The sequence below is a fragment of the Paramormyrops kingsleyae genome, chromosome 13 (genome assembly GCF_048594095.1).
Source record: "Paramormyrops kingsleyae isolate MSU_618 chromosome 13, PKINGS_0.4, whole genome shotgun sequence".
NCBI lineage: Eukaryota > Metazoa > Chordata > Actinopteri > Osteoglossiformes > Mormyridae > Paramormyrops > Paramormyrops kingsleyae.
This window is the reverse complement of record NC_132809.1, coordinates 28253834-28277600: the sequence shown is the minus strand read 5'-3', so window position 1 is coordinate 28277600 and position 23767 is coordinate 28253834. Positions and strand designations below refer to the sequence as shown.

Genomic DNA, 23767 nt, shown 5'->3' with positions numbered 1-23767 from the left:
TTTGTTTTTAAGGATTGATTTTGATCTTTGGCTGAACAGCCCCATTCTGGTTTAAACTCTATTTTCCTCTCTAGTAACCAAATAATAAAGGTGAAAATATTTGGTGGTTCTCTTCTAGGAGAATTAAGCTGTTTAGGACTAAGACTGGAACATCACTTATCTAATGGAACATCCTTGAAATTAGAACTAATTTTATCTGTGGCAAGTCTGTGGATTTAGTAACATTAATCTCGAGTCACAGCAGATAACTTGGGAGACACTGACAAGGAGTCCGCAGTCCAAACGCTTCTGTTTCATGTAGCTGTAGAGGTTACAAGGACGCTGTTCTGCCATCACAGGAGCCAGAAGAAACCGCACCGATGTCGTAGTTTCAACTATGGCTTTACTTAATTATAGTTTAAGTGGAAAAAATCTTAATCAGTTCTGAAAAGAATTTTGAATTTGCTCCCCAAACAAAAGAAAGTGCCGTTATGTTAATCGTTAATTACCACAGGACTGGGAAAGCCAGCATGACAATACTGATTGTAATAACAACTACAATGCAAGTAAAAACAAATGAACCGATGGCATTTATTTCATTAAACAAGCGAAGTGAAACTGTAGTTCAGTAACGGCTGTTGAAAACTTGTCCAAGATTTGTCATTATCTTGCAGAAAATAGTTCTGCAATTTCTTCAAAAGATGGTGTTTAGTCTCACAATTTAAATTGACATCCATTCCCCTCCCGCTATGTTGTGCATCTTCTTGGATAGTTAAGTACATTTACTGTCCTCATACCTGGGCCAAGGATCTGATATTGCTGGCAGTCGTGTTACTTTCTTGTTGCCATGTAGAATCACTACAAACAGACAATCCCATAAACTTTTTATCATGTATCAAGGTCGTCCTTCAAGTTACTTACAATATGCAGACTATGAAAGGAATTTTCATACATGCAGTCACACCTGTTCAGGGCCGCAGTGACAGCACTATATATACAAGCTGAGGTTTTAGCAGCTAGTCAGGTTTGAGGCTTCTCAAGTGGCTCAGCTGTAATAGACGTGAAACCTGATTCTGACAGTAAAACACTCTGGCAGTGACAGCCTGGGCAAACATTTATTCAACACATCACCTTGTGGTACTAGCTAGTGGTAGCACTTGCATGCCAATGTAAAGAGATGAGAAATTTCACCTACGAGAGAAGCAGCAGAAGAGCTGTTCCCTGGCCAGCCAAGCGGTATCTCTCCAGCGTGTCCTGGGTCTGCCCCTGGCGGAGCTGGAGGGGTTGGCTGGGGAGAGGGAGGTCTGAGCATCCCTGCTCAGACTGCTGCCCCCGTGATCGAGTCCCGGATAAGCGGCCGAGGATGGATAGAGGAGAAAACCTGTTTAAAAGGAATTGTGTAAAAAAAAAAATTAAAAATGACTGCTTCTTATTAAAATGTCTTTAGGAAAATGTGGAAAAAGTACTGTACTGTATCTGTATATCACATACTATGATGGCAATGTGGGTAAGCAGACCTCTAACAGAGGAACATCTTAAGCAAGGCTAATTCAACTTGTGACTTACAAATATGTTCCCTATAGTCCAATTTAAAATTGCTGGGAAACAAAAGACAAGTCATTGTTGGCTGCCATGTATAGGGTGAGTATATGGGGAAGTATTTCATAATTCTGAAGGATGAAGGTGCCAGATATGTGGATTATGGAAGGCAATTGTAAACCACATACAGAACAGGATGCCTTTGTACACAAGAAGTACAACAAAATAAAAATGCCCAGAAAAATGTAAGCGATGTACATACAAGAATATGAATATGCAACATTAGTCATAATATGTTTAATAAAGTTTAATGAATATGAAATATGATAATACACACATACTGTACAGACGTGGACAAATTTGTTGGTACCCTTTCACAAAAAACATCTCTGAAATAACTTGAAACTGACAAAAGTTTAATGGCATCCCTTATTACTTATTCAATATTTAACACAAATCAAACTTTGCTTTTGATTATTGATTCGGTTGAATATTTTGTATAATTCAACAAATGAAAATGGCACGAACAAAAAAGATGGTACCCTTAATATAATATGTTGTGACACCACATTTTCCAGCAATCACCAAACGATCTCTGTGCTTCACAATGAGACGTCTGCATTTGCCAGCAGGTAGTCTGGCCCACTCCTCCTGAGCAAACTGCTCAAGCTGTCTCAGGTTCGAAGGGTGGCATCTCCACACTGCAGTTTTCAGGTCTTTCCATAGATGTTCGATAAGATTAAGATCTGGGCTCATAGAGGGCCATTTAAGAATATTCCAGTGTTTTTTCTCAGCCATTCTTCAGTGCTTTTAGCTGTATTTTTTTGGGTCATTATCCTGTTGGAGGACCAATGACCTGCGAGTGAGGCTGAACTTTCTGACACTGGGCAGTATGTTTCGCTCCAGGATGCCTTGGTAGTCTTGAGACTTCACTGTGTCCTGCACATTTTCAAGGTTCCCCGTGTCAGATGCAGCAAAGCAGCCCCAAAACAAAACCAAACCCCTTCCCTGTTTCACAGTAGGTATGATGTTCTTTTCTTTTAAGGTTCCCGTTTTCCTTCTGTAAACATAGAGCTGATGTGACTGGCCAAAGAGCTCCAGTTTTGTCTCATCAGTCCAAAGGACTTTGGGGCTTGTCAACCTGCATTTTGGTGAATTTGACTCTGGCTTTTTTATGTTTTTCTGTCCTCCTGGGTCATCTTCCATGGAGCCCGTTGTTCAAAATGTGACGGATGGAGCGATCAGAATGTGACGTACCTTGACCTTGGAGCACTGCTTGAATGGTTTCAGATGGTTTTCTTGGCTCTTTTTCTACCATCCACACTATTCTTCTGATCAACCTGGGGTTGCATTTCCTCTTGCGCCCACATCCTGGGAGGTTGGCTACAGTCCCATGAACCTTATACTTTTTAACAATATTGGCAACTGTGGTCACAGGAACATGAAGCTGCGTGGAGATGGTCTTACAGCCTTTACCTTTAACATGATCATCTATAATCTTCTTTCTGAGCTCCTCAGACAGCTCTCTCCTTCGCTTTCTCTGGTCAATGTTCAGTATGATAAACACAATGATACCAAACACAGTAGCATGTTCTTTCTCTTTAAATAGGCTGGATGAAAAGCTTGAAGGCACCTGTGATACTAATTAAGGTTAAACACTTAGTTTGAAACATAACTACAATGCAAAGGGTACCAACAAATCTGTCCATACTAATTTAGCATATCTTTGTAAAATAAACAAATAATTTCTTTTCACAATTGTATTGGTTTAGTCTATCACACACTAAAGGCATGCAGGTATACATTAGACAACTGCTTTTAATTGAATCACTTTTCAAGAGAAATGAAGCATTGTTTCAATGAGCTGTACGGGTACCAACAAATTTGTCCACGTCTGTATATAATACAGATATATACATACATAAAAATATCCAAAGACTATACTGTTACTTTATGCCTTACAAAGTAAGCAACCTAGAACCTTCCGCTGTATATTTCCTGAGCAGCTGGCAGTCACTGTGGAACCCTGCACCCTGCCCTTTAGAGCGAAGTACCACTTCCTGTGATCTAGTGCTGACTGTGCCCGGGGCATGTGTTATCAGAGAATGTGTCCTTCTCCTGCAGATTAAGGGGGCCGGGGATGTGGTGCTCGTCAAACACACCTCTGCACTTCTGGGGGCGAAGTGGCGGGTGCCCGACTGGCCGGGTCATCGCGCACCGTGCGCTAAAGCACAGCTAGAAAGTGACCTTGGGAGTTAAGAGCTCGATACCTTAGTGTGTCAGTGACAAGACAATTCAGACACTGTTCTAAGGCATCAAATTCAGTTCCCCTTTATTATGAAATGTGGTTCCAGAATCACCAGTACGCTGAAGAAGCCCATTCCTACTTAAAAATACCAGACAGTATCAATTGTCTATTTGAGAACTAACAAAAACACTCAAGAATCAATTCTGGTTGGACATAGTTTATTTTCATATAGCCAAAGCTGTACAAGTTCTATAAATACTTTTACACTGAAATATTTACACCCAGTGGCCCCCTATCCCCCCCGAAAAAAATCATTACAGCAGCAGAAATCAGACACCCAAACACAGGTCAGACAATTTTTAAATCATTTCCTATAATAAATATCATTCAGGCCCCCCACCAAACTGTTCTGAAGCTTCATGGCCTCTAATCAGTTACTTGTAGTTGCAGTATTTACAAATGTTTCTCTTTAAGACATATCTAACACAAACCTTTCTATTATTAAACGTACTGAAGAGGTACACGCATTATCAAGGGGTGAAAATTCCAAAATGCAAACCCAAACAAAAACACATAATCCATCCAGGGGTGAAACAGGCAAAAGAAACTTCAGCACTCAAAGAAACAAAAACAATGAATACCAAGCAGAAATGTATACAGCTATTCCTCTTTTATAAATAGTCATTTTCACATTCACAATCAGTCATTTATACATACAACTTGTATACATAAAGCTTGGATTTTGCTGTTAAACCCAAATGTAGTGCACATTCCCAACCTCAATTTGATTACACCTTGATCCAGGGCATGACACAAGAGAAACAAGCGAATCAATGCGGCTGACAGTCATGGGAATGCTAATATAAGATCGTTGTAACATGCAATCCAACATATTTAACTACACACAAATAAATTACAAATAGTACAGCAGAGTAACCTCTGATTAGACAAAGTATCTCTCTCTCTCTCTCTCTCTCTCTCTCACACACACACACAGACACACACAAAAAACACACACACAAACACAAAACAAACAACAAACCTCAATGATATAATTTTCATTATAATTTTCTCATCACATAACATCACGGGGGAATCTGGATTGCATATCTATCCTCTGTGAGCTATGCGTAAAATTTTTCTAGAAATTTTTAAGGGTACTACAGCATGCGACCACTGCGCTTTAAAACATTTCAGGGTTTGAGGCCGAGCAGTTTAATACCATTTAGTATAACAGTTATACAACACTCTGGGTGTAATGTGACACCATATCATTACATTACGTATAACATTACATTACATTAAGCAGGAATTAGTCTTAAATATCCTGAAATATTGTGATCTAGACTGCTTACAAGCCATAACTATGTTCAACTGATTTTTCACATTACAGCTGTGTTTTACTTCGATTTTTTGCCCTACAAAGAAATAACTTCAGCCTTGCCATTTTTATCTAATCAGAAGGAAAACAAAGAGGGAGAGGAGGGGAAAAAAACAAGCACATTCCATGATATGCTTGAAAAGGAGGGAATCAAACGGAAGCCAAGACAAGAAAGGAGACCAGGCATAACGCGGTAACAGATGCCCCCTGGTGGAGACGAACACATACTGCGGATTAGCTGGGCAGCGGCCTAGGTGACAGAGCCCTAGGCTTGCCTTCCACCTCTTTCCCCTGGACGGCAGCCATGTAGGAGAAGAGACACAGGACGGAGTAGCAGATCTGGTGTGCCTGAAAGAGAGACAGATCACAGCACAACTGGGGGTTTGGGAATTACAGTGACCAGGTGACACCTGTGATGGAGTGCTGCCCTCTGGAGGCCCACATAGCAATAGCAGCCATTAAATACTATGATGACTAACTAGCTTGACTGTACCAAAAACGTATGAGAATCCTGATTAAAGGTGAGAGAGATATGACTGATGTGCTCCAGCCCTCCACTACAACCAGGATCAAGAGGCATCCTGGTCAGGATATGGCTATGACGATGTATTATAGCATGGTTTAGACATAATTCAATATATGGAAAAGAAGATGCAGTATGTCAGCTTATAAAAAAGGAGAGACATATCAGGAGCAAGGGTGGAGTGCAGGAGGGACAGGTCACTCACCATAGGTGTCTTGTACTTGTGGATCACCACTTCTTTAGTTTCAGGAACTACAACCGGACGTGCAAGAGACAAAACACAGAATTCAACACATGTAGGAACGCAGAAGAACTGAATTACAGCTGGAATAAAAGGGATGCATGTGCCAGTTCAGAAAGTCCATTTTGATGGAAACTAGACCCTATAAATGGCTGAAAATGACATTAGAAATCAGCATGAGGAAGCAGCTACAATCTACTCCCTGTGAATAAAGATGATTCAGATTACTTCAAACACAAACACAAAGACGATCAATGTCACCTTAAACACTGCATGCCACATGACTTAATATTGATCTTACTTTTGATTATTTGCTACAATTTGCTGAATGTTATTACAACCCCATTTCTAGAAAAGTCACCCATGTAAAGGACCATGGACAGACCTTGTTGTGAGAGCTGCTATATAAAAGTAAACTGAACTGAATCGAAAAGTTGGGACAAAATTCCCAACAAAAAGCAGCGATTGGCATCCCATTTAGGACGAGCGCATATTCACAAAAAATAAATTATGGTCATTAGCTCAAACTTTATTGTCTTTTTGCAGTGCTGTATTCACATAGGAGTAAAACAGAATTCACCAATCACTGTTTTTTGTTTCCAACTGCACTTTTCACACTGCTACAGCTTTTTTGGAAATGCAGTTGTAATTATAAATTTATAGATTACTTAGCGGCAGCTAGAAATTACTAAATATAAAGTTATGATATAGCTACTGCAGGTTTTAATACCAATTCATATTTTTGGCCGATAGGGACTTGTGCATTGGCAGCTTTCAGGGAGGTGATACCCACGCAGGAGCCTGGAGTGATTATATTTAGCATTTCAGAAAATGCTGTCATCCTTATGCTGTTTGGTTTTTTTTTGGTCATGCTGCTGTGTTACTTTGTTCCTTTAAAAAAAAAAAATGATTATACGGCCTACACGAAAGTCCAGTGTACTCACGCACAAACAGCCATACACGTGAACATATAGAAAAACAGTCCAAAAATATATATAATTAAATAATCACTTCCAGAAAACATGAGAAAAGAATCCACAAAGCAACCAGCAGATAAAGTGCTTTGCCGATTAAAAACAATGTTTCATCATACATACATATATCGATATAAAAGTGGAGAAAGTCACCATTGTGACTAAGAATACAAGTGTGTTGCTCATTAGTATGAATGCTGAACGTTACTCAACAGTAATTCAGTAAATAGTAATTAGTCAAAAGGATAAATGAAGACTGGCCCGCAACTATGCATAGCAGATATAGAAAAATAGATGGATGGATGGATGGATGGATGGGCAGACGGAAGGATGGATGGATGGATGGACATCTTTACAAACCATGGACCAGCAGGTCACTGAAGACATAGAAGATGCCAGGATCAAGTAACTGAACATTTAAGGCCATTTAAAAGAATGTTAACTGTGAAAACAAGGTACGGCTAAAAGCTAACCTTAAAATATCATCTAGATATCGGGGATCTGTTTGTCATATAATTGGGGGTGGGGGGAGGTGTGGGGGGGGGCAAGAGGAAAAGCAAAAATTTTGCAGTAGAAAAACAGGAAGGCAAGAAAGAAACGTGGAACAAATAGGTAGATTAAGATGACAGAACTTTACCTGCTGGAGAATGAAGGTTTTCATAGCCGCAAAGGTGAGGGGACGGATTTAAGAAGCACAGTGACAAAGCAGTAACTCAAACCCGCATTGGGGTGGGTGGGGGGGGAGGGGGGGTAAAGGGGAAGGGGCACATCTGCTGGCTTTTTTCACTGATTGTTTTTGAAGGGCATTTCCTGAGTGTTAAAACACTCGGCCAAAGAGATTCCCTCTGTCACTGCCCATGTGATATATCTATCAGTGCGTGTGTGACCTGTGCCGTAGATACTGTACAAAGCCATTTCTTTACTTATGTAACAGTGCCCTCTATGGCCAATCTTCAGCAAAGTTCTCATCTAGGCATTTGACTTCTGGTAGATGCAGCCATCAGACGCAGACGACGATAACACTTAGTCACATCATACATTTAAGCGTTCACAAACTGTGCTGGATCAACAACATGCCAAAAATAATACTACAGCAAACATATACTCCCAAAAAAGAAAAGAAAACAAAGCAAACAAACAACTGCTTTGAATCAGAATGCGTTAAGCGAACAAACAAAATAAGTAGAATATACAGTGGTGGCATTAACTGATTCTGGTTGTTGACACACATAAAAGCCAATCATTTCTGTGATGCAAAATATTTAGAATAGAACATATGCAGTGAAAGTTTTCTGTTACAGTATTCGTAAGAAATACTGAACCACTTCCTTGGCACCTTCAAATGAATTCCCCAGTTGCACATATTCAAATCACCGATGTCAATATTGTGAAATGCACCTAAAGCGTTCTGGGCATCAGCTGCACTCATGCCATCACCATACAAGACGTGCCACAGATCTGAGTTACTGCCATGTCGCATACCGGCCGAGTAGCAAAATGATGTAATTACCAAATTCCTCCAGGACAAAGACTCCTTTGACAGTATTGCACTTTTTAATGTGATTCAGCTCTATGAAAACCTAAAGGAGAAAGAGAAGAAAAACAAGAAATTGGCTAACATTAGTCAGTTTGTCAACAACAGTAATGGAACCACAAAAATATGCAACCTACCCAAAATGTAAAAGGCCATACCCCAGGAACAGCAGCACAATAGTACACAGAGAGCAGCACAGGAGGCCAACTCCACAAAAAAACATTAAAGTAAAACAGAATTTCATGACAGCAGTCTCCTCTCCACCCAAGACTTATTCACAGGTCATTGCTAAAAGGAGAGAGCAGCTCAAAAATGTGGCTGCCAGTTTTGTTCTACCAAACTTAATTTTTTCTCCGGTGAATAATATAGGAAAATACTACTAGAGAAACGGAATGGAGAAACCGAAATTCTACCAGATAAAAAAAACTAAATGTAAATAAAACTTAAGTGTAAGATTTACTGTATATACATATACAGTATATACACACAGACACAGACACACATACACACACACACATTCTCTTAAAAAAAAAAACAAACAATCAAAGTTACTACTAAAAAGAGGAGATTGCAGAAGAGATGTACCTTCCGCTCCTTGCAGGTGGAGTAGGCATGGGAGAGAAACGGGTTCGATTAATAGAATAATAGACACAAGAGAACAGACAGCAACGGGCCATGAAAGCAGTGCTGTGTACAGACACCAGACTCCGTTGAGGCAGGACAAACTCCTACTGGTCCATACAGGAGGACTAACAGAGGATCATAAGAATACAGTGTGTACTTTATAAAGCAAATGTGCTGTCATTCCCTGATTTGCATCCACCTGCATGCCCCCCACCATGCGTCCTCCTCCAGCAATGAGGGCTGGCACCCACTACAGCACCAACAGCACCGGTCCCATCCGGACCCATCGCATTTGGACCAGTCCACTGGCCACCGAAGGGCCGAAAAGCAATCTGAGATCAGCAGTTCTGAACCTGATAACCACGAGGTCAATTCTGAATATCAGAAAGATGTGCACAGGTCACGGTGTAAGGAACAAGGGGAAGGTTTGTCCTACTGACACGTCCAGAATTTAATGGTTTAACAGAATCTTAGTCATTTTTGCTGCATACTGCATTATTTCTTTATTTTTATTTCTTTAAATTTTATTCAAACGGATGTGCATTTGTAGAAAGCAGGGTCACCTGTTGGGGGGTTAAGGGCCTTGCTCAAGTGCCTAATGGTAAAATCAACCTGCTGAACCTGGGATTTGAACCAGCGACCCTGCGATCACAGGCAAGTCCTAATCCACTGAGCCACAAACTGGCCCATTCTACTGCAATAACTGAACTTTCAACTTAGGGCAGTGGAAACTAAAACAGATTTCAAATAAGGTAGCAAACTGTCCAGCTCAGAGCAGTAGCCAGAAATAGATTTCGTGGAAAGTCCAGCAACCCCTGGTAGATTCCACCAACTGGGGAGCTGAAGCGAATTTCAAAGGGGGGGGGGGGGTTCAACTTTTTACCATCTGGCTATGATTGGTACCTGATTGGTAGCTTCCTTTTTTGCTTTATGGCTACGTACCTGGTCTAGCTGGGTACAATGCCTCTGTAGTATAAGCAACCTAAGATTTTAGCATTCTAACATTCAAATTACTGATGCCAGTTTCACCCTGAACTTGTGTCAGTAATTTGAATGTTATAATGCAGTTGTCTCACACAGATTTGAACTGCAGTGGCTTTCAGGTAAACATAATAACACGCTGAGCAGAGGACACTGAAAAAACAGCAGTTTATATTACCAGGGCACAGCCTAACAGTTTTACCAAACTGCTTAAAAACTTGTATGTGCTTTCTCTATTAAAGTAAACCTCCATTAACTCAAAATGTACTAAGCATTAAAATGAACTATGTTTTTTTTCCATTACAAAGAAACACCATATAAGAAATATTAGAAATATTGTTTTAAAAGCTTCCTGATCTTACCTTTTCACCCCAAGAGAAACATGTGTTTACTAAAATCATCACTACAAAATAGTGATGATTAAAGAAAAATCTCTAACACTCACACACACACCTATCTAAATGGGGACCGTCCATTCATTTCTATGGGATAAACCCTAATCCCAATCACGACACCCTTAACCTCTACCCATCCCTAACCTTAACCATAAGTAACCAACCCAAATACAAGACTTGGGGCATTTTTACTTTTTTGACTGCATTCACAGATTTTTATAAAACTGAGGTTATCCAAATGGGGACCTCAAAAGATGTCCCCAAAAGTAGGGAAATTTCAGGTTTTACTGCACTTTGGGGACAATTTGGTCCTCAAATGTGATCTATGCAAACACACACACACACACACACACACACACACACACACACACACACTGCAAATGAAAACAAGTTCAGAACAATAGCTACAGTAGTGTGTAATATTCCCACTCAGTTCAAATGAATCATTGCATCTTCAAAAACACGGTATGTCTAGCAAATCAAACAAAACATTCCTCTAAGCTGCTCTCAAACCCGTTCTTAATGATTTTATGAGTAGTATTTCTGTAGAATCACTGTTGCATCATAAATGGAAACTTATTTATTAGATAAAAATATATCCCTGTTCTGAAAGTTGTTCCAGTTTCACCTGCTGATTAGCTTTGGTCAGCAGCCACTTAGAGGAGCAGAGCCGCACACTGACACACCGGGATGCGCATGCAGCAGAGGGCAGAAAACGGCGCCCCCTACCTGGCTGTGCATGAACTTGAGGTTGATGCCCTCCAGTGTGACCTGCAACAGTCCACCTTCTCCCGTTTTCATGTCCTGGACGGGAAACTCCCCGCCTAACTCTGGACCTGATGACAGGACAAACCGCGTTAGGAACCGGCCCCCTGAATGAACTCAGTGGTCTGTACATCTGTGGGTACATGCCGGTTAACAGACCCTTAAGCGGTACAAGTTCTAGCAGAGCTGGCTCAAGCCATAAGCACACTAAGAGGTTGCTAAGCGTCCAGTGCCCCCCCTCCCCAATATGACCAGCCTGTCCCAATGGGAAGGCAGATAAATAACAATGAGGCTTTTACAGTAGATGACACTGGCTTTTCGGTACAATATGAGCTATATAAATTTGGTATATCCTTATGTTGGTTAAATGTATTTAGCAGTACTCAGTACTCAGTAGCCACAACATCTTGTATAAGAGGAGATATTGTGGTTAAACAGCGTAAAAAGACATTGGTGGTGTGGTGGTACTTTTTGCAGTTTAAGTCCAACATACATTTATTAAACATAAGGATACACTGAATTTGTACAGATCGGTAACCTTTGGGTGTCACAATATGGCTCTCATCCATATTTTAGGTGTACTGTTGATCAGCTTACCAAATTGTGGGTGTAAATAAAACACCTGTATAGTACTAAAAACCTGGCATAAGAACAAATTTTAACTCTCGTCATCTAAAGCCCTGCAATCACATTGCATTTGTCGGCACTGATTTGTATCCTTTGACAGAGAAGGCCGGTATTTCAATTAAATAAATTGCCATACGTCTCATGACAGACATAAAATCCATCATGGTGCTGGGTGCAGGATAAACCAGTCAGTGATCAGCAGTGCACGACGTTACAGCCAGTGCTTTGGTTCCCCACAGCGTCAGTGTTAACGTTCAGCTTCTGCGGTGTTCAGCATTACTCCGTGTGAGGCCTCACCAGGCTTAATGCTCTGTTGCCGGGCAGCAGCACGTTCCATGCTGTCCTTAACACAGTAGTACAGCTCCCGGCACTGTGCACAGAAGAGAGTTTGCTTGTGAGAACAGGCTCAAGTTTTTACATTTTATTACGTTTTACGTTTTCCAATCGAAGTTTTGAGAAACATTTCTAAGGGTCAGCCAATCTCTGGGGCTATTTGAGGGAATGAAGACATAGTTCAGTCTCTTAACTGACAGAACAATCTTCAAATCTAAGGACCCTTAGACATTACATTTCAGTCTAACATAGCAGGACAGAACAAGCAGTCAGGAAGTATTGAATCAAACCCAGCAATGGGGTTTCACATTTCAGAATACAAGGACTGTTGCGCAATAAAGAAAAATCCTCTACTGTTTAGCCACTCACACCTTAAGGTCCTACATCAGTGGTCAACAACCAGTCAATAGCAATTTTCGAAAAAAAAAAGTAGATCGCCAAGACAGTTCTAGTCCATTGTGATACAACTTCCAGCCCCTCCACTTGGTAAAACATACTGAGGGGGACCGCCCCCACAAATCAGCATAATATCATAATATCAGGACACCTCGGTTGGCAATATACACTGAGGGGGACCCCCATCTCCTTAGTCCACAAAATATTCCGTCGCGATTCAATAGCTTGCAAGTATTTTGTATTATGCAAAGGCAGTTGTCACTGTAACAAATGTTGCTGACCACTGGCCTATAAGAAACAGACTGTGGTTCTTGAAAGCTACTAACGGCAAAGATGGACGGACTAACCTTCTTGGTGTAGAACTTGTTGAGCTGTGTTTCCTGGCCGTTGCGTCTCCAGAGACACAGGACTTTAGTCTTGGGGCAATAAGTCATGTTGATGAGTTTCTCGTACCACCAGCGCTCGTACACGGTGCCGATGTTGCTGCGCAGGACGATGCAGTCGTCGCACACCTGGAACAGAGCACCATTCAAAAGCTTATTCACGCGCTAATGCAAAAATGCTACATACATCTAAGTAAATTTACACTTTGCCATTTCATTTATTTTCTTTAGTATGTATTACAGGTTTATTTATTTAATTTTTTTTAATTCTTGTGTTTTTTTGGAAAGGATTACTTGCATTACTTGAAATCTGCGCGTAGAAGCAAAGACACAAGATATTTTTCACTGAGATGAGTGTTTTCCCAAATTGAGTGGAGAAGAAAATTGCAAGGAAATAACACAAAAGAAGTAATATCAAACAAATGAATCTAGCTGAATTTTTCATACCTCCATGAAGAATATATCTCCTGTGGTATCTGTCCCAGCATGTACTACAAACGTCTGTTTCTTGATGTGACGACTACCGCTGGGCTTGATTGACAGCTCCCGCCCATTCTGGAACATAGCCATCAAAGCAGATGTCTGCATTATTCTGTTCCATTACCAGCAATTCACTTTAGTTCGGATAAGTCTACTATTGCCACGAGTTTGTTTGGCTACGATTTATGTTCCAAACACATGATTGAAGAGTGTAACTGATATCATCATACAGTGGCAATTACTGTCGATTGATAAGATTTTAATATTGATAGACTAAAGTATAATTCAGTATAAATGATATACAGTGTATTGATCACTAGGGTACCAACGGTCCATCTTGACGATACTGAATTCAGGGTGAACCAGAAGATTACTGACTCAAGTACTAAAAAGGACTCCTTTTAATTCTGCCAACAATGAAACTCAATTATGCTTATGAAAAGTCCAGCTATATAAACCAGTATGACTACATAGCTTAGCTAGATAAAATAAATAAATTTAAAAATCAGCAAAATATCAATAAGTTTCATACCACAGAGGCCTTTTGTTAAGTGCAGTACAAAGTCGACTTTTGTCATATTTTCCATTCCCCCAAGCTTAAGGATCCACCGCTGTTCTACTTTCTTACCAGGTCAGCAAGCTGGTCCAAAATCTCATTGATCTCCTGGCTGTAGGTCAGACCGATGTGACTCTTCCCCATCAGACGTCTCACTTTTTTCCTGATGTCATTCTTATTTACCTGCAGCAACATTGATCACAAGAAAACATGCACAGACATGTAAAGACACTTTACTCAGATTTACAAAGGTATACTCAATTACGTACTGGTGGGCAGGAGGAAGAATATTTTGAAAACCAATACGGCAGTGCCAATTTGGCAAGGAATTTTGTGGGAAAACAAATTACCATAAAAGGTAGTTAAGTCACTTCCTGCAATCAGCAAGCGGAACCCATTACAGGTGCTCCTTAACTTACGATGGGGTTACGTTCCGATGAACTGATCGTAAGTGGGAAAATATCGCAAGTTGAATACAAATATGATAAGTGAATAAATAACTACTGCCACTGAATAAGTAAATAATGACTGCAACTAACTACATATCAGTAACTGAAAAGTAAATAATTGGATACAAGTTAATTTTGGTTAAACGGGGGAAAAAACACTATGATACTCACTTTTTAAATGTTGTATGAGATGTTTACACTTGCGATTGCTACAGAGGCTGTAAGCATGGCTGCATGGATGCTGCCATTACCCAGTATCAGTACAAAGTATCGTATGGTGTGTCGCTGGCGCAGGAACAGATCAAAATTCTAAGTTGACTACTGAATGTGTATCGCTATCGCACCACCATAAAGTCAAAATATCGTAGGTCAAACCATCGTAAAGCATCTGTATGTAATATATTAAGGTCAGACCACAGTATATAATCTGACTTCTCCGCATGATGACCAGAGTTGAGTAATTCAGGTCCAGAGAGTAAAAGTCCAGACTGGGATTTTGCTTCAACCAACCAGTTGAATACTCTTCAACTATGACTCTTTATGGTCAACTGGTTGGTTGAAACAAAATCCCAGTCTGGACTTTTACTGTCTGGACCTGAATTACCCAACTCTGATGATGACATATCTGTGGCATGTTAACAGGGTGTTAATAAGTCTTCATCCCCTGGCAGTCAACACAGATGGAATCAGGTATTACAGGCAAAAATAACACCAAGACATGCCAGAATTTGCAGATGAGTATAAACAAAAAGGTTTGGCAGGAATGTCTGATCTGCTGAGACGGACCTTCATCATGAGCATGTATGCTATCATGTTGTGCAGCAGGGTGGCCAGGAGCCGGTCCTCGTCATCCTCCAGTCGCTTGCGGTCATGGTCGCCCAGTGACAGGTACCTGTAGGGGCGGCAGCAGTCAGGGAGCAGCTGCAGATTCACACGCTCGTCATCCTGCTGACTTACTGGGGAACACTCACCTGTCAATCATCTCCTGCGGGCCCTGGTCCATGCCCATCCCTTCCCTCTCCAGCATGACTGCATCCAGGAAAGCGTCCTCCCAGAACTGCACCTGGTCCCACAGAGTGGAGCGCTCTTTGCCTGCATGTGCACGTGCACACAAACAGTCGCACAATATACCGGCATATTAGCATATCGGTATCGACTGATGTTCATTAAAAATTCAAGACATCGGTATCAGTCCGATGTGTCAATCTTGGCCAATACTGTCACCTGATATTTAGACTGTAGTCAATATTTAAAGTTAGTAGCACCAGATCTAAACAGAAAACTACTAAAATAATGGAGGTGATTGCATTGAATGATCAGCGATTTTCCACAGCAGAGACGCAACATCACTGATGTCAGTTTCATTACAGATTTGTGGAGCTCAGACATTAGTCAGTTATCGGTATCGGCCAAAATTTCCACATCGATGCTCCACTAACGTGGATATTAATTTAAATTCCAGGCATAGCAAAGGGCTCACAGTCGATTGTTCCGAATCAGCAGAAGACACTCTTAAAAAGCCAGCATGACAGCAAGGGACAGATAAAATCCAGAGGGTTATCAAAAATTAATCAGAGGGAAAAGCACGTCGCTTCATTCGCATTGTTCCCTCTGGCTCGAGACTGGCAAAGGAATAAGAGCTCAGCGGCACCCCCTCCTGGCATCAAAGCCACCGTCTGTCGGCGACGGCGGCGGCGGCTGCCACAGTACGACAACGAGACTGACAACTGAAAGAGAAGGTTGGGCACGGCCACTGCTAAGGACAGCAGGCCTCTTAATCATACTGACTGGATGAAAACCTCTTTCAAAAGGCCTCCTGTAAACATAACAATCTGGCCTCCCTCACTTACTGGACTCAAAGGTCCTTCGGCACTTATTCACATCTGCGGATAAAGCCAGCTTGATTTCATTGTACTTATTCCAAGCACTCGAAATGCAGGGACACTCGAAATGAGCCACAATGGATAATAAGGACCGACGCACAATGAAGGGAACCGTCTTGGCTTGTTGTGGAAATCGCTGGTTTAAATAAAAAGCCAGGTGGGCACGGTTTGTCGCTCAGCCGGTTCGTCTTGAACATGTTTACTAGGGGACAGGAATCTGGATGCAACACTTACATGCACTATATCACAATACGGAATAGGAATGGGGAAATGAGGGCACACACAGGGGAGGACTGGGTGATGAGGGGCGGGGCTGAATATTAGCATGCAGGCCACGCCACACGAGCACGGCGAGGGCAGGCCGCCTGGCCCGAGGCGGAGGGGGAAAAGGTCAGGCCTACTCAGAGAAAAGGTCTCCATAGCCGCATCCTCCAGCTGGTCCCACACAGAGCTCTTGTCACGGCCTGGGTGACGCCCAGCGTAAGCCCAGAGAGAAAAACATGGGGGGGGGGGGGGGCAAAAAGCAGCGAGGCTGAAGTTAAGGCAGAAAGAGCAAGAGGCGCTGCATGTTTCGGTTACCAGTAAGCTGTGGGATCAGAGAAGAGCACAGGCTGGTGCTCGTGTAGTAAAGGGTGTTAGTTAGTGATGTACAAGTTAAAATTACAAAGCAGTCAGCAAAGGCCTTTTCAACGGGGTTAAATTACCCACCTGATAAGACGGACAGCCCATAGATTGTTTTTTTTTTGTTGTTAAATGAATTCCCGTGCCATTATCGGCAGGGGAAGCTCTATCCTCAGGGAAGTATATCATATTGGGGCCCCGATCAAGACCAATTCAATTGTGTCACAAATTTTTACCCCCCCATGGTACCCCTGATTATTGGTAAACTTTCATGTCAACTTTACTGATCACAGGAATAAAATGCATATTAAGATTTTTGGTATTTGCGGGAAAGGGCTTTACTTTTAACTTTTGAACACATTCATTAAAAACACTGTAGGGCCAAGCTCCCAAATAAACACGGTCCAGTGCAGGCTTACCTAAGAGGCCTTCTGAGAGGTAAATCCTCCTGCTGATGTCCTCAAGAGGCACAGAAGAACCGCCCTTGGGCTCCTTCAGCCTTGGCTTTAGCGTGTGGCTCTTTCCCTGGATAAAATGACATATCACACACTCTGGAAGCCCTCAGTCAACCCAGGTGACATTTACATATTTGTATGGAAGGCGCTTTTATCCAAAGTGAAATACAACTGGGTCAGACCGTCCCAATTGGTCAGGGACCTAATGGTGAAATCACCCTGCTGACCCTGGGATTTGAACCAGCAACCTTCCGGTGAAGGAATTTTAACAAATTGAGCCACAAATTGGTAACAAATACTATTTTTTCCCTGAAGAATTGGATATGAATATTTCCTTAAAAAATATGACACGATGTTGACATTTCTCCATTCTACAGTGAGCACCACTACTCACAAAGACTGCACTAGTGGCCGGGTTGGTCTCTATCTCGCTATCAGACAGCGTCCCTCGGGACACGGCGAGGTGGGGGGCCAGCTTGCTGGACGGGCCGTCCCCAGCATTGCTGCTCAGGTCACTGTCTGCTCCCAGTGTCTCCCCGGAGCTGTTGCTGACCTGGGGACAGGAAGAGGTACTAAGTCAGTCGAAAACAAGCAACAAGGAGGTCTGATCAATCAAAAACATGCACTGCATAACTACACTGCATAACTACTCCCGAGATTTTTTACATCAACGATTTCATTATATTTAACAGATACTTTTGTCCAAAGCAGTGTACAGCTGAGGCACATATCACATTACAGACATACGGCTGTCAAGCAGTCGATTAGGCATAACTGCAGATAGGCTGAGCTTCCAGTGAATGCCCAGGTACGAGTGTATGCAGGACTGGAAGAGGAGCTACACAACAACTTCTAACACAGCAAAAACCTAATAAAACTATGCAATAACCAGAAATTTTCAATAACCATCATTCTCTACACATTATTATTATTATTAGGTGCTGTGAAGTTGGTGTAAAACCCAGGCCTGCAGTCAGACAGCCTGCAGTCAGACAGCCTGCAGTCAGACAGCCTGCAGTCAGACAGCCTGCAGTCAGACAGCCTGCAGTCAGACAGCACTCCTTCAGAATATCCTGTCTAAAGGTTTGTTATTCATAGGATGATGCAGTCAAACTACAGCATGGAGATTCTGAGACTAGATCCAACTTTATCACTGCATGAAGCACAAGTACTGAGACAACGAAATGCAGTTTGGCATTTAATTTCAAAGTGCAAAATACTGTGTGTGTGTGTGTGTGTGTGTGTGTGTGTGTGCGTGTGATATAAATGTTCATAAACGTATTCCAAGACATGATGAAAATAACATGAAACGACATGAAGATGCTGCATCGTCCTGATAGGTGGCCCCAAACACGGCCCCTTCGCATTGGCCGTGCCCCATCACTGTACACACACTGCACACACACACACACACTGCACACACACACACACACACACACACGGCCCCTTCGCGCTGGCCGTGCCCTACCACTGTACACACACACACACACACACACACACACACACACACACGGCCCCTTCGCGCTGGCCGTGCCCTACCACTGTACACACACACACACACACACACACACACACACACACACGGCCCCTTCGCGCTGGCCGTGCCCTACCACTGTACTGGCCTCCGAGTCCTGACTGGCACTCCGGGTCAGGGCAGGTGGCTCAGAGCTGGTCATACTTTCAGAATCGCTCTTCTACAAATGCATGACATTTGGGTTGGGGGGGGGGGGGGGGGAAACATTACCATGAAACTCTGCAGTTAACCAATCCACTAGGTGCCTATTTAAAGTGGTTTTTAATTTTAAATCATATTGGTTTCACGATATCATGCATGCTAACTAACTTGCTAACTATGCTAAAACATACATTCATATAGTTTTTTTTATTTGGTTATTCCTGACCGCAAAGCACAGACCTGCGATCCAGAGCTGCAGCCCAGCCCACTGTCAGCACTAATCTGAGACTTTTTCTCCTCTGTGTCCCCAGCATCAGAGGCTTTCTTTGCCCCTTCTTCCCCTACAGAAGAAACATGTTAGTTAGCATGGAATTAGCAAATTTCTCCATCCTTGTACACCCAGACAGGAAGTCACATGACCAGGAGTAGAGAATCAAATCATGCCCATCTTAGCTCCTGCTTGGACTAAGGTCATGTGTCTTTTTTTGAGGGTGGAGAGTTGAGAGAGAAGAGTAAAAGACAGGGACCAGGATATGGTAACTGCCAGGGGTCTAACTTTAGATTGCCAAGCACCAACTGCTAAGGACAACAGCCAGTAGGGCACACAGCCATCTTCCCAAGGATCAGCTTCCAGTAGACAGCCCCACTTATCCACTTGATGATGTGGCAGCATGGTAACCCTGTCTCACCACACTGGTCAGAGAGAAGAACGGACTTCCTGTCCCCCAAGACTCACTCTGCCACCAGTCTTAGTGAAAATCAGGAAAGCTAATTGGTACTGCATGCCAAAAACAGTACTATGGAAAAAGCTGATTCGAAATGTTCTTGGTAGATATTGGCAAATATTCTTCGAAAAGCAACTCTGAACCCACTTTGAAAATTTAATTTCCAATATTCCAATGCTGGCAGAGAGAGTGAGAGAGAGAGAGAGAGATTTCCTGTTTAGAATCAGCTGCTTCATCTTACCTGCCTCTGCACGGACAGGGAAGGTGTAAAGAGCAGCAGAGGGCGTGAGGGACAAAGAGGGACATACAGAAGGCAGACATGCGTTCTGTGTAGATAAAAGAGGCTTGGAATGCTGAGAAAGCGACCGGAGAGTGTGTAAGGGCAGAGACGGCAAAGGAAGGGAAAACAAGCGAATGTGAGAGCGAAAGAAAATAAATACCAATAACAAAATAAAAGGGTTAGGATGTGTGTTTGCTGCAATAAAAATGTCACTGTAATATTCAGAGAACAATATATGCTTTAAACTTTCCTATTAGCACTGCAGTCATCTGAGACTTGACCATGCATTTTCCTAGGCCTTTGGTTGTCATGGTTACAAGGATTTCTTGCAGTGTGGCGTAGAAGAATTGAAATGACACTGGCTCTACGGTGTTTAATAAATGCATTCACATGACATGGCATCTCAGATCCCACTTAGGTTTTGTTTTTTTTGTAATTAATGAGATCTTGCAGTCTCCACTTCACCTCCTGGGCCCTGTTCTGCCGGCTCACTCGAGACTGGAGTGTGAAAGGTGTCAGTAGTTGTGTGTAGGGTAAGAGGTAGGAGGGTTTGTGTGTGAAGTCAGCAAATGAGACCCCAGTCTTCTTATGTGAAATGTCTTACTCTGTTGTCCCATAGCTTTTTGCTTTCTCTTTTCTTGGTGCTTGCTCCACAATTCTACCCAAGATGCATTGCAAGCGAGGAGAGAAAGATACAGAGAGAGTCAGAGAGCAAATTGGGTGGGGCTACATAAAGACATAGGGATTAAAAATAAAAAAAAGATAATGACAAAATCATACAAAAAATGACTGTCGCCGGAATGAAAATACGGCACAAAAGCATAAGTGTATCAGTTCTGCGTGTGAAGTGTGTCCAGCATTAAGGAAAATAAAACATTATGGAGAGCAGAGAACAGCATAATCAGGCAGGTCCGGCCCAAGGCAAAAATCAAACTAAGTCGCTGCTTAGTGCCCAGTGGCCACCAGGGGGCCTCCTCACCTAATCAGCCCGTCAGAATGGGAATGAAGACGACAAATGATAACAAGGTTAATCAAAGTCTGCTTTGGGCTGGGCCTGTACACAAGGTTCTGGGGGCTGCAGTTCAGCATCCAGTTCGCAGCAAAACACCAGTTAACGACTCTACACCACGTCAGTTTAATAATAAAAAAAATAAAAAATAAAAAATAAAAAAGCATAAAAAAAAATCAGGCTCATGAGAAACTGAAATGCTGACTCAGCACCTTCCTGGGACCATATGAACACAGAAGAAGCAGGAGATCTAGGCAGCTGCAGAAGAACGGTGGCAATTTCAAAGGTGTTCGGCAAAAAGAGACCCCCCCCCCCTCCCGCAGGTGCTGCATTTCAGTCTCCAAGGAAACATCTACACAACTGCATGCAGACATAAGCAGCTCACAGAAGCCTGGGCAGGAGGCAGAGGGTGATGGGAGTAGGAGGCGAGGAGGAGGAGCCATCGTCCTGCGGAAACCCACTCCAGAGAAAAAGGCAGTAACCCTGGGAGGAGTCTGCATATTTACCGATTTACTGCATATTTACCGATTTACTGCATATTTACCGAGTTACTGCATATTTCAAAAGGAAATGCGCTACAATTACTGCAGATTCCCCTGGAAAAGGTACCGGGAAAAGACATGCTAACATGCAGCAGTTCCTACAAGATGCAGAATGCATATTTATACACTGTACACAGTGCACTGGCCTGGATTACAGTGGCACAGTCATTCTCTGCCATACAAAATAATGGCCCTTGCTCAGTTCAAAGCATCTTGGAAGCTGATGCGGATATCAAGCGCTGATGGATGCAAATGTAATGCATTCACTAGTAAATAACGTGGTTCGTCATCCGGACCAGGTTCAATATTTATATTTAGCCTGCTGCCAAATAAAATATTTCTTCAATTTGCTATGTCACGTTAATGGCATCCTGCTGGCTTTGCTTGACTAGTGTGCACAGAATATAATTAATTTCTGATTTAGAAATGTATAAATAATTTATCGTCATTTTACATCTTGTATATGAAATGCATTCTGCTGGGTGAAATAGGAAGTGCATAACATGGTTTCCCAGACAACCACTGCAGAATCACTAAGAAAAATAACAGCAAGGCAGCAAAGTTTGTTAGTCAGAACAGCACCTCACGGTGGCCGGGAGTGGAAGTGCGAATAGGTAGTACGCACCAATGGAGGCGATAAAATTCTCCTCGTTCAGACTGCGGGTGTCAAACTGGCGGGAGCCCTTGCCGGTGGGGCTGACGGGGGGGTGAAGCTGCAGGCGGGGTACCAGCAGTGGAGCCGCGGGCCTGGTGCTCTCGCCCTTAGGGGTGGGGCTCGCCTTACTGCCCGGGCTGCTGCCGCCCCCCCCGCCCTGCATGGGGCTCCGTTTGCGCTTCTCGGCCTCTTCAGGGGACAGAGCGGACAGTGAGAGGGAAGGAAGGTGGGACAGGAGGGGGGCAGAAGCTGGAAAGGGAAGTTCTAACGAAAGCCAGGTGAGAAGAAGGCAAACATCCTCTAATCATTAATGGTTAACAGACTGCAGCTCCAACCCAGCAAAGATACAAAACCATCACATTACACAGTGAATATGAATTACTCTCAAAAAGATTCAATATTAATTTATATTATTCTTTATAATTTTTGACTAATATGACTATAAGGTAATAAGGTTAAAACAAAACAAAACATGTTCTGCCTCACTGTAAATCCTATTTTTTGCCGTTTAAATCGACATTCCGCGTGTTTAACCTTCACGGTGTCCAGCGCTTCTCACAGGATCTTCACAAACCTCAAGGTATGGGCCCCTTCTCCGCATGAATAATCAGCAACAAACCTTTGGTCTGGTAGTGCGTGCGTGCGATTTCCAGCAGGCTGAAGACGCTGGCCATGCCCCCCAGCCCGGCGTTGGTGTACGACTGCTCCAGGCTGGACACGGCGCATTTCAGCAGATCCAGCATCCCCTTGTACATCTTCCGGCTGATTTCCTGGAGAACAGAGGGGCGAGAAAAACCTGGAACCCTTAAGTCGCTAGGATTCTCTTCTTGAAATAAATGCCTCATAAAATAAATACACAAAAATAAGTGCCATTGACAACTTGAGACAAATTCCCTGTATGTGAGCATTACTTGGCCAATAAATCTGATTCTGAAAATGCACCGTATTCTACAACGCCACAGAAAATGCATGGCTCTATTTTATTTCATGCTCTAGCTGAAGGGATAACTAGGGTTAAACAATCTGGAAGGAAATCATTAACCTCCCAAACTCTGCTTCCATCCTTCGCAGCAGAACTCAATGCATATGCAGAATTCATATCAAAGCGTTGAATCAAACACCTTGATTCATTCATTTTTACAGAACCACAGGGGTTGGCCATATAATGGAAATGCCACATGGAAGGTAATTTTGACTTCGAGGTTCTGCATCAGAATTCAAACCCCCTACAAGAAGGTGACTTATACTAGGCTGAATGCCAATTAGCACCATATTTCAGCTCTAAAAGAGCAGCATGATTTATGCTTTCAAATTGAGATCCAATAAGACCGAAGAGCACCTGCTTGCACCCAGAGCCAAGTGTCATATGATTACTCTTCATAGTCACAAGGCCAGAAATACAAGGACGTTCTACATGGCCAAGCGCACCCTATGGTGCAAGAACTGCTCTCTTACGATGTTCCTATATACTGATATATAAGGTAATAACTGCAAGCAAGTGGAAATGCCCACAA

The 23767-nt window shown here is 42.6% G+C and overlaps 1 protein-coding gene across 17 annotated transcripts in view; it reads right to left on the bottom strand.

Annotated features, from left to right (window-relative positions):
* Positions 1–3967: 3967 nt before the first annotated feature.
* The window catches only part of LOC111851848 (MAP kinase-activating death domain protein-like), a 51780-nt gene continuing 31980 nt past the window's right edge, over positions 3968–23767 (bottom strand). For 7 of the 17 annotated variants that reach the window (XM_072698523.1, XM_072698525.1, XM_072698528.1 and 4 more), the window contains 17 exons: positions 22873–23023; positions 22224–22517; positions 19283–19383; positions 18978–19061; positions 17762–17920; positions 17332–17437; positions 16693–16755; positions 15380–15500; positions 15195–15300; positions 14032–14142; positions 13371–13478; positions 12888–13052; positions 12109–12181; positions 11149–11255; positions 8396–8465; positions 5876–5922; positions 3968–5495 (listed from right to left, as the gene is read on the bottom strand). In XM_072698523.1, the coding sequence (XP_072554624.1) occupies positions 5382–5495; positions 5876–5922; positions 8396–8465; positions 11149–11255; positions 12109–12181; positions 12888–13052; positions 13371–13478; positions 14032–14142; positions 15195–15300; positions 15380–15500; positions 16693–16755; positions 17332–17437; positions 17762–17920; positions 18978–19061; positions 19283–19383; positions 22224–22517; positions 22873–23023 (1980 nt within the window). In that variant the 3' untranslated portion in view covers positions 3968–5381. The remainder of the gene's footprint in view (positions 5496–5875; positions 5923–8395; positions 8466–11148; positions 11256–12108; positions 12182–12887; positions 13053–13370; positions 13479–14031; positions 14143–15194; positions 15301–15379; positions 15501–16692; positions 16756–17331; positions 17438–17761; positions 17921–18977; positions 19062–19282; positions 19384–22223; positions 22518–22872; positions 23024–23767) is intronic. The other 10 variants (XM_072698526.1, XM_072698527.1, XM_072698534.1 and 7 more) reach the window with 10 other exon arrangements.